The 11,964-nt window shown below is 40.0% G+C and overlaps 2 protein-coding genes across 2 annotated transcripts in view; one reads left to right on the top strand and one right to left on the bottom strand.

The window, feature by feature from the left end:
* LOC138148221 (antifreeze protein Maxi-like) overlaps positions 1-6,159 on the bottom strand; it is a 6,758-nt gene extending 599 nt beyond the window's left edge. The window contains exon 1 of the mRNA XM_069070777.1: positions 6,149-6,159. Within this exon, the coding sequence (XP_068926878.1) occupies positions 6,149-6,159 (11 nt within the window). The remainder of the gene's footprint in view (positions 1-6,148) is intronic.
* Positions 1-11,964, top strand: part of TENM4 (teneurin transmembrane protein 4) — a 1,707,472-nt gene that overhangs the window by 262,337 nt on the left and 1,433,171 nt on the right. The gene's annotated exons all lie outside the window — the stretch shown is intronic.

The raw sequence follows: 11,964 nt of genomic DNA, 5'->3' as shown, positions 1-11,964 counted from the left end.
TAGCAAGACTTAGAGTAGCAGCAGTAGCAGCAGTAGCAGTAGTAGCAGCAACAGCAGCAGCAATGGCAGTAGCGGCAGCAGGAGTTAAAGTAGTAGTAATAGTAGCAACAATAGCAACAGTGGCGGTAGTAGCAGCAGAAATAGTAGGAGCAAAAGGAGCTGTAGCAGCAGCAGTGAATAGTAGTAGTAGTAAGAGGAAAAGATTGGTGGAAAAACATTTAAATAGGAATGACTAAAATTTATGAGGTTCTATATATTAATAGATAGATTATCCTTTATAAGGAGAAGTTCTCCCTCTTTGACTGAGGGTGAAAAGCAGCAAGTAAGGATGGATGAGGACGCTGAGAAAATTATAAGTTTAAAGCATAAGAATTGAGGAAGTTCACAGTGGTTGGCATTCATCTCAATAAATTATGATCTAAGAAAAGACAGAGGACCTGGGTTGAATCCCAGCTACCAAAAGTGTCATATGTTACTTTTCCTTATCTATTAATTGAGGTGGTTGGGGTAGAAAATGTCTAAGGTTCCTTCCATAAATCCATTGGTCCTTTCTGATATCTGCTGAAGGAGATAAAGTAGGTAAAGTTGGCAATTTGAGGCAAAGGCTTAGAACAGTTGTTTGGGGGCATGTTGAAAAGAATGGGAGGAGAGGACAAAGGATTTAAGGTTAGCAGAAGAGACAATGCTGAAATTTTGGCAAAAGCTGAACAAATTCTGCTATGTGAATGTAATATAGTACTATTGTTCCATAAGAGTGAACAAAATAAATGTTTTCAGAGAAACCTGGAAAGACTCATATGAATTGATACAGAGTAAGGTGAGTGGGACCAAGAGAACAATTTATAGTATAACAGCATTATAAAAATGAAACATTTCAAGTGACTTAACTCTGATCAATGCAATGACCAGCCACAATTCTAGAGGACAGGTGATGAAGTATACTACTTACCTCCTGACAGAGAGACGATAGATTCAAGATGCAGCCTGAGACATATTTTGGGAAGTGGACAATTTGGATGAAAATTTGCTTGCTTGACTATTTGTCACAATGTTATTGCTTTTTTTTTTAATTGTTGATGAGGATTGGAGGAAGACAAAATAAACGCTAGTTAAATTTTTAAAAATGAAATGAAACACATACACAGAGACGGGGTAAGTGGGAAAGTGAGGCCAGAACAAGATTGATAGCCTGTAGAAATAGGGAGAAATTGAAGAACCAACATTTCTAAAAAGAATAGGTATGAGAGGAAGAAAGTGATAGAGAAAGAAGAATGACAAGAGACTGGTTCATAAAGGGAATTTCATAGTTTAATACCTTAGAGTTGAAAAAGTTTCTGAGAAAAGTGAATATTAAGTTCTGATCAACCTGGTGAGTGGCTGAAGTAGAATAGAAGTGGAGGTCATAAGACCTGAAGAGTCAAAGAAACTCCCAAAACAGGTATTAGAAGTATCATCAATATGGATATTTATGACTTTGACAACAAGGGAAGAGATAGCAAAGAAGGCCACAAGCAGGGTGTCAAAATCTAAGAGAAGAGCAGAAGGACCAGGAGGCAGTAGATAATTTAATTCAGTTCGATAAACTTATTAGGCACTTATTATGTGCCAGGCACTGTGCTGAGACCTAAGGATACAAAAAGAGGTAAAAGACAGTCCCTGACTTTAAGGATCTTACATTCTAAAGGAGAAGACCACATACAAACAAATATATACGAAGGGGTGTGTGTGTGTGTGTGTGTGTGTGTGTGTCTTTCTGTCTGTGTATGTGTATGTGTGTGTATGTCTGTGTGTATATATTAGAAAGGAAATAAAAATTAATTGTGGGCAGCTAGGTGGCACAATGGATAAAACACCCAGGCCTGAAGTCAGAGAAACTTGAGTTCAAATTTGGCCTCAGACATTTACTATCTGTGTGACCCTGGGCAAGTCACTTAACCCTTTTGCCTCAGTTTCCTCATCTGTAAAATGAACTGGAGAAGGAAATGGCAAACTACTCCAGCATCTTTGGCAAGAAAACCCGAAATGTGCTCATGATGAGTTGGACACAACTGAAATAACTGAACAACAAAAAGAAAATAATTAAATTAGGGAAAGCACCAGAGTTGATAGGGCTTAAGAAAGACTTCCTGCAGAAGGTGGCATTTTAGTTGGGATTTAAAGGAAGATCACAGTGGCAGCAGAATCTTTGGGGAAAAGAAAAGTAACAGTCTGAAGAGTTTGAATGCACAAATGCAAAAGAAGTGGGTCCTGGGAGGAGCCCAGATTAAGAATAGGATGAATTGCAAAGGACACAGTGGAAGATGTGGGCAACAGACCTTTGGGACTGAATGGGAGGAGGGAAGAGTTGTCTGGGTAAATGGGGACAAAATTCCTGGGGGAGATAGCTGTAGGGCTAGGCTTCTTTTTAGGAAAGTCCAGGTTGACAGGGCCTGGAGAATTGTTATGTAGTGAGCTAAAGGAGTGCATTAGCTCTACAGGGAAGAGTGTTGCAAATGGGTAGTGGGATTTATAGTTTGGGGCTAAGCTTCTCCAAAGTTTAGTTTAAAACATCACAGTGATAGAACATTCATAGCTTGGTGATTTTCTCAGGTTCACTCCTTGATTTCATGACAGGCCTGTAGGTAAAGAACATTGGATCTGGAATCATAGAACTCACCCTAGTTCTAACCTTGGGTGTGTGACCATAGACAAGTCACTTGACTCTCTCTTAGCCTCAGTTTCCCTATCTTCAAAATGTGTAGATTAGGTTGAATGACCCCTGAGTTCCCTTCCATCTTTAACATTCTATCGTCTTTGTGCGTCCTTGTAAGAGCCAGTATGGTATAGTAGAAACAAGTGGTGTATTCAAATCCTACCTCCTATATTTACTACAAGACCATGGGTGTTTAAGTGGACAGAAAATTGACTTGACTCAGTAAGACCTGAGAGGACTTATTAGCTGTGCAAACCTGGACAAATTCCTTTAACCTCTATCTGCCTCAGTTTAATCATCTGTAAAATGACTTAAGGAACTTCATAACCTTTAAGGACTTTTCTAGCTTTTAAGTCTGAGATCCTAATGGCAAGTTACTTAATCTCTGAGACTGAGTTTGCTTATCTGTAAGATTAGGACAATGTCTACCCCTAACCTCAGGATTTCCATCTGAAGAGATCATGTAAAGTACTTTGGAAATCTTCATATACCCTATAAATGTCATTACTGAGCACAGTAGAACAGACGATACATTAAAAGTCACAGGATAAGATATGTTTATTATAGGCATGTTGGCTGGAGTGGAATCCACAAGGGCTAGTGCACAATTTCCAGGCCTTGGCTCTCTCTGCCCAGGGTGATGGCCCCTTTGGAGTTCTGAATGCATTCAAGGTAGACTCTAGCCAGTGAGGACATGGAATGACAGGGTCTGTTAATTGGTTAAATTGGCTTTAATGTCTGTCCACCAGGTGGCAGAGGCACCATTGGCCCACACAAAGCCTGTTTTTCATTTTCCCAGTCTTTTCTTCTCCTATGGCTGCCAGCCCCGACTGGAGAAAGGAGGGATTGCCTCCCTTCAATTTCCCCATGGCCTGCGGCTTCCTAAATTTGGAACCATCTCCAGGACTGTGACGCTCCCATCTGTCTTGGCTTATTTTACCGTTTCCCCCATTGCTGATCCCAAGCAGCTCCCCCCAACCAGACAAAGGCTATTAGTCTTTGGGGATTGCAAGGAAGACAAGTTAGTTGCATGCCTTTCCTCTAAAGCTCCTTAGGAAAAAAAGAAAATTGAGAGAGAAAAGGATTTCTTACACTAAAGTAAGGAGGAGTTATGGGAGGGGGAATGACTCTGGGTGAAGAGGCCGAGGACGTGGGCTTTGCCTGGCATTCAGGGCCTTCCACAATCTGCTGCCAGTCCTGCCTTGGCAAGGTTATCTCCTATTATTTTCCTCCATGAACAGCATCCAAGAGGGGCTGGTCTCTGCCAATTTTTCCCTCCTAGCCTAGGCTGTAGTGGTTTATCTCTGTGCTTTTGCTCATATCATCTCCAAGGGTTAGAATGTCCTCCCTCTTCCTCTTTACTTAGGAAATTTTTACTCATCTTTCAAAGCCCAGTTCAGATAACACCATCTCTCTGAAGTCTTCCTTGATGCCTCCACATAGACATTAGCTTCATTGATGCAGTGGATAGGGTGGTAGACTTGGAGTCTGGGAAAAGTAGGATTAAATTCCACCTTAAACCCTTGCTAGCTGTGTGACTCTGGGCAAGACCCTCAACATTCATTTTCCTCATCGGAAAAATATGAGGGTTTAACTGTTTCTAAATCAGAGTCATGTGACTGCGCATCACCCTCTGCTTTGTATTTCTCTGATAATATTAGGGTTTTCTATGTTTGCATTTTAATCCCTTTTCTCACATAACTCACAAGAGGATATGTATCAACTTTGTATCTTTCCCATCACCTTGCATGTGTTCTATACTTGGTATTTTAAAATACTCATTAAATGAAGATAGTTGATTAATGTGCAGGTAGCTAGATAATACAATGGATAGAACACTGATCCTGGAGTCAAGAAGACATAAGTTCGAATCCATAATCAGGTTAACTCTGGACAAGTTACTTAACCCCTTTGCCTCAGTTTCCTCATCTGTAAGATGGGAATAATAATAGTACCTACCTCTCAGGATTTTTGTGGGAATCAAATGATATGCATTACAAGTTGAGTGTGCTTTCTGTCAGAGAATTCAGCCTCCCAATCCATAGTAGGGCCTCAATATTTTCCTGAATGAATCAATCTATAGCTACATGCAGCATTAGAACATGAAGCTGAGAATTCTGACTGCCTTTACCTTCTCCCCAGAGCTATCTTCACTGGGATTCAGTAATAATATTCTGCCCTCTCCTCTTTCTCTGTGGTTGGTGTCTACATTTCCTTCAACAGCCCAGAACCCTCTAAACTTTACTGGGCACTAAGCACAGGAAAGGGCTTCTGCTAAGCAAAATGCTTAACAGAATATCTGGCACATAGTAGACACTATATAAATGTTAGTTGTTATTAAGCACTACATAAATGCCATTAATCCCAGACCTTCTGCCTTATTGTGTGACCTGAGGAAAGTCACTCACTTCTCTGGGCGTCAGATATGATCTTTTAAGGTCTCCTGTAGCTGTAACACTCTATGACTGTGATTTCTGGACTTAGCATCCCAGGATGAAATTAATTACGAGTTAGCACCCTTTTCAAACTCATTCCGCACTTCAGATTCTGAGTTTAGAAAATTGGAAATTGCTGAAATGTCTCCCCCCCCCCACCTACAGCTCAGAGAAAGGTGATGTGTACCGCCCCCCGTACTCTCCATACATACACACCCTCCATTAGATTGCCTTTATTTTCATTTAACTTGACTCTGTATGTAACAAGCAATTTGCTAGGATAGCCAACACACAAGTTCAGTTCCTGAAAGAAACGGCTAGTGTAGATTTTCTGTTATAGCATCCGAAAATGTCAGAGCTGGGAGGGAGAGGCCTTAGGGCATCCCAGTATCAAAGCCTTAGGATATCCCTATGTCAGAGCTGGGAGGGAGGGGCCTTAGGGCATCCCAGTATCAAAGCCTAAGGATATCTCTGTGTCAGAGCTGGGAGGGAGGGGCCTTAGGGCATGCCAGTATCAAAGCCTTAGGACATCCCTGTGTCAGAGCTGGGAGGGAGGGGCCTTAAGGTATCTTAGTGTCAAGAGCTGGGAGGGAGGGTCCTTAAGACACAGAATGTCAGATCTGGGATGGGACTTAGAACATAAATTATGGAATAGTGGATCTGAAAGAACCTAAAAATATGGTGATCTATGACAGAATGGGTATGTAGTAGCAGAATAATAGCTCCTATTTCCCAGAGTTCTTGTGAGAATCAGATGAGATAATACCTATGAAGTGCTTACCATAGGTAGGCATATAGTAGGCACTTAATAAATGCTTATTTTTTAAAATGCTAGAATTGGAAGGGATCTTAAAGATCTGCTTATTTAAACCCTTCATTTTATAGAAAGGCACCTGAGGCCCAAAGAGAAATGACTTGCCTATAGTTAAACAATGAAACCAGCATTGTGGGCATTTTTCCTTTTTGAAGTCCAGTTTTTTCTTTTCCATTTCACTGTAGAGATCTCTTCCCTCAGACTAACCTGAAGCCCATCCCTTGCAAATAAAACTGTATTCATGCACTTCTGTATCTCTCACCATGGGGGAGGGAGGAAGAGCAGCCCCCAGCCCCCATTCCTCGTCCACTGCTAGCTCACAGCAGGCTACCAAACAAACAACCATTTTCCCTTGGTCTGAGCCTATTTGTAAATTCCCTTAGTGATGTTGGGGGAGCCCTCCTGAATCATTCCCCCATATACACACTCACAGCATCCCCCCTCCTCAGAATGAGGAGGGAAACCTGGGGAGGCTCAGTATAGCTAGCCTGTCAATATTCAGAAAAAAAAATAAGTGGAAGCAGAAGCCTTTTCCCTTACTTAATGCCCAGGACAGTGTAGAGGGTCTCTGGTTGCTGGAGGAAAGGCATACACCAACCACAGAGAAATAGGAGAGGGCAGAATATTATTAAAGAATCCCAGTGATTATAGCTCTGGGGACAAAGGTAAGGGCAGTCAGAGTTCTAAGTTTGATGTTCTCATGCCACATGTGGCATCATTCATTCAGGAAAATATTGAGATCCTACTATGGGCTGAGAGGCTGAATTCTCTAGCAGAAAGCACATTAAACTTGTAATATGGAGACCTGGATTCATACCCTAGCTCTGTTACTTGCAGCCATGTGCAAATTAACTATAATGAAATAATTATGTGTTTCAACATGCCACAAACCTTACAACTTTTTAAAAAAATCTTTACAAAACTTTTCATATATGATGCATCCTTTTGCTGTAGTCATTTATTATATTTGCTTTGGCAATAAGTTCACAAGATTTTGACACTTTTTAAAAATTTATCAGCACAAAAGTCACACTTTAATCAGGTTGGATATTAAACATATCTTTGATGTACAGTCCATTTTTCCAAGTCTAGACCTGACTATAGCCTATAGGTTTCCAATGAGGTTTAAATCAGGCAAGCTCCCAAGATGCTGAGGCATATTTATTTCTATCTCTTGTACAAATTTCACAAGTTTATATGATGTATTAGAGCATAAGTTCATGTTACAGTATTTCATCTCCATTTGGGAATTTCTATAATTTCAAAACAATTCTGCTTCTGAATATATCAATATATTCATCAGAATTCATTATTCCCTCAAAGGAAAGAAGATCTCCAGACCTACCAGAAATTTAAAAAAAATTCCTCACTCTCACGCTCAGGAAGGATGTTTTACAATTTGATGAAGATGCCCAGATATGACAGGATCATCTGGACTTTGTGTGACAATGGTTTGGGTATAGCCCTGAATGAAAAAGTGAGTTTGATCAGTAAAAATTCCCTTTTTCCAAAATTCAGTACTCCAGCCTTAGTATTGTCTTGCCTCCAAAAAAAAAAAAAAAAACTCCAACCACAAAGAGAAAAACAACTTTTTTTTTTTCATAGAAACAGAAGCTAAAAAAAAAAAAAACCTGGTCTTCTCATTGCTCTTCCAATTTCAAGAATTCATGCCACCTGATAGAAGAATCCATAAGAATACCCATGCCAGCTATCAGTTCCCCTCACCCCAAAGACCTTTGTTTGTTTTAAAGGATTAATTAGGCTATTTGTCATTTGTGAGTTCTTGACCTCCGTTTGGTGCCACCCTTTGTTTTGTACTTCAGTTTAAATGATCCTGTTTCATTGTGGATTTCAGTGATCCTTAAAATATTTGACTTCTCCACAACAATGTAATATTTCTGATTCATTGAAGAGGACTCCTTGAGAAGTTTCACACATTTCCTTGGAGTAATAACCTTTCTTAAAAACCACAGAATTAAAAACAAAGCAAAAGAGCAATAATATTTGACAAAAAAGAAAAATCTAGCAGTTAGCCACAGGGAACTAAGTAAAAATGGGGAAACCAGTACAGTTCTGTGTTTTCTGGTTAAGGCCAGCAGTTCTCAGTCATCCTAATGTCAGTAAAATACCATAAAAGGGAACATTATCATAAAATGAAATAATAAAATTATCTCTTGTCCCGAGTTATTTTCATACCACTATACTTGATATGAGAACTTGGACAAGTCATGTGCCATTTTTGGGTCTCAGTTTACTTATCTATAGAATGAAGAGAGGGAGCAAGAGGTTCCTTTTCCTCTTTTCCTATATCAGTCCCTTTGCCTATGTCTATAACACCTTCCACCCATGTCAGCCTGTTGACATTCTGTTCTTTAAGGCTCATCTCTAATGTCACCTCCTCCATGGAGACTTCCCAGATTTCCCCCTGCTGGAAGTAAGATCTTTCTATGATTTCTTAGAAGTTTGAACACTTCTTAGACACTTAACATCTTTCAATTTTTATTACAGATATCCACATATATGCAATATTTTTCCTACTACACTGTAAATTCCTTGAGATTAGGTATCATGGATTTTTAAAAAATATCCTTAATTTGGAAAATAGGGGGGGAACCTCTAGTCTAGTTTAATAGAAAGGTTTGTTGTTGTTGTTTTTGGAAATCATAGTGAAAAATAATAGAACACGAGAAGGTTCCAAGTGATACCTGAATGGATGGAAAGGATTGCTCTTTCAGGTGACAGCATGAATCCACCAAAGTGTCCAAGTATAGACCCTAGCAAGCCAGCTACAAGAGCATTGGGTTGGGTCAAAGGACCTGTATTTAATGCCAAGCTTTGCTCTTTACTTCCTTAGATAATGCAGTTTCTTTATCTGAATGTACAACAAATGAGGAAATTGGACCTGGATGAAATTGCATATCACCGCATGACTTTGACCAAAGGCTAGATGACCGTTTGTGAAGGTCACTGCTGCAGATTCAGGGCAGACTACATACTTAGGCTCCTTTTGATAGCCAGGTCAATAAAGTCTTTATTAAGGGTTTACAATGGGGCCAAACATGATAATAAGCACTGGAAATATAAATATCAGCAAGCAAGACTATTTGTCTTTCCCTACTCTCAAAGTGCCTACATTCTAATGGGGAAGAGAACACATAAAGGGAAACTGGAAGGGGGCGAGGCAGGATAGGTCAAAGTGAGGAGAGGGAAGTGGAGAATGACAAGAATAAAATGAAGAATACATGGGGTCCTTCTTAAAATGGTAGTCCTGGGAGGAGATCCACAAAAAAGAAAAGGAGCTCCCCAGAGAGAAGAGTTTCCCAAAATGCCCTTGTGACTGTCTAGAAGGAGGTGGATCCCAGAGAGCCAATGATTTTATCTCTAAGGTTCCACCCAGCCTAATATTCTCTTCCTTTATATCCCAAAGAGGGCAGCAGGAATGGACACCAAGCCAAGAGAAAGGGCACCCCTCTCTAGTATCTGGCTTTTGACGTATACCTTGCAGTTCAGGGAGAAAACGAAATGCCTGGTCAAAGAAAAGTGACTGAGAATTCCCTACGAAGTGTTTTCCTATTCTGTCCTTTCACTTGCTTATGAGGCAAGTCATGCCCTTGGTCACCAAGGACCTGGCAGGCTATGAGAGATAGTCTGAGCATTAATAATGGTGCTCAATGTGGCTGAAAGGTGACGTGAGCTTCCATGCCTGGGTGGCCCAAGCCCCAGAACATTAGGGACCTGGAACTGAAAGGCTGCAATTTACTCCCGGAGTCTGCCTGAACAAACTAGCTGAGCTGCTACTTCTGCATTTACAATTAGATGGTATTATTCATCGCAGTAATATTTTATTTAAAGAAACCAATAAAGCAGATGGAGACCGTATAGGATGTGTCTATTTAAACGGGCACATTTGTTCGAAGGCTGGTTCAGTAATACAGATGCGTAAGAGCGGATGAAGCAGGAGAAAAACAATTGTTTTAATGTACCCAAACTTGCCCAGGGAGGTTGTATTTTTTTTTTTTGCCCTTCAAAGAATAGGAAAGGTTTAGGATCCTAAAGGATACTAAAAATAAGGCCATCAGCCATGTCTATAATGCTTTATGTTTACAGAGAACATATTGCATTAAAAATCATGTCATAGTGAATGGGGAAAGGAACTGGGGTTGATAAGCCAAGAGAAGAAAAGGCTTTGGAGAGGACAGATCGGCCATGATCAGTGTTTTCAAGTATTTATTGAAATGGGATTCCACTGCTTCATTGCAAGTAATCAAGCATTTATTAGACTACTACAATATTTCAAACACTGGACTAGTCAGTAGCAATACAAAGATAAAGATAAAAAAAAATGTAGGCCTTCCTCCCCTCTTCCCTCTCCCCCTCCTCCCCGGGAATTTACATTCAACTGAGAGTATAAGCAAAGGCTACAAGGTATATGTATATAAGTAAGTAGAAAATAATTTCAAGGTGGTATCAAGTGCACTAATAACTGGGGAGCAGCGATGAGGAGAGGAGAGGTCTCATGAAGGAGGCTGCACTTGAGCTGAGTGCCTTCAGGGAATTAGGAAATTCTACATGTGGAAAGTGAAGGGGATGGGGGAGAGAATTCTAGGCAAACAGCCTATGTAAAAATGTGGAAGGGAGAGATGACCCGTTGCCTTCTAGGAACAGTCAGTTGGCCAGTCTGATTGGAACATAAAATGTATGAGGGGATGTGATATGAAATAAGTCTGGAAAGATAGACTGAAAGACCTTAGATGAAGAGGCCTTAGATGCCAGACAGAAGAGTCCTTGCTTTGCTTGGCTTCGGAGAGCAGAACTGGGAGTAATGGAGAGGTATATTTTAAGATGAACACACTTTCTAACAATTAGACCTTCTCTAAAATGGAATGGACCAGTTAAATGGTTATAGGGCAGCTAGATGGCACAGTGACTAGAATGCCAGGCCTGGAGTGAAGAAGACATCTTCCTGAGTTCAGGAAGTCTCAGACATTTAATAGCTATGTGACCTTGGGCAAGTCACTTAACCCTGTTTGCCTCAGTTTCTTCATCTGCAAAATGGTCAGGAAAAGGAAATGGCAAATGACTCTAGTATCTTTGTCAAGAAGCACCCCTTCCCCAATAAACTGACCAACAAAGTTAAGCAGATAATGATTTCTTTTTCTTTTTTTTTAATTTTCTTTTGCCCAAGTTCATTTATTCAGTAGTAATTCCAACAGGTTAGGGAAAACAATGAAGTTTTTTTGTTTTCCTTTAAGATTGTCATTATAACTAAAAAGGACTCTGTTATCTTAGTGGAGAAAAATGCAACCTGTAGAATGCAAGTAGAAATGAATTAGGACTTCTTTAAAGAAAAAATTGTTGATGTTGATGGGATTCATGTTTTGAGGATGAGTCTGACTAGCACCTATGTAACCCTTTCCATCTCCAAGTCAGTGATATAAATGTACTTTCACATGCATTATTTCAATAAACCCTCATGGCAATTCCATGGGGGAGTAAGTTCACTTATTATTGTCCTTATTTTATAGAAAAGAAAACTAAAGCTCCTAAAAGGGAAGTAATTTGCTCACAGTAACATAATGAGTAAACACACCAGAGCCAGGGTTAACACCTAATTATTTTGACTAAAAAGCCAGAAGGAAACCAGAGGAAAACCTAAAAAATGAAGAAAAAAAATTCCCAGGGGACCAACACTCAACCAGGTTCTGAATACATGCATATAGCAGGCCACAAATTTCCTCCCATGTTCTGTCTCGTGCCTATTTCTTGGGCATTTTGAAACCCAGAATACTCTTTCAATGATAGAAGGTCCTCTATTCTGGTAAAAGGTTAAATCCCGCTTTATCCATTTCTTTCCATATTCTAAATGAGGCCCCTTAGAATGACGTTAGAAGCCCTAGTTTTAGGTATAAAAATTCAAAACCTAGAGTAATGAATGTTAAAGCTGTAAATATCTTTAGAGCAGGCAAGAAGCCAGATAATTAGGACAGTCCACATGTATATCCTAACCAGATGGGTACATAGGG

Source organism: Petaurus breviceps, unplaced genomic scaffold (genome assembly GCF_028583685.1).
Source record: "Petaurus breviceps papuanus isolate PSGF00001 unplaced genomic scaffold, PetGlider_PUasm1.0 90823, whole genome shotgun sequence".
Classification (NCBI taxonomy): Eukaryota; Metazoa; Chordata; class Mammalia; order Diprotodontia; family Petauridae; genus Petaurus; species Petaurus breviceps.
Note: the sequence above shows the minus strand (reverse complement) of the source record. Positions and strands in the feature narration are given on the sequence as shown.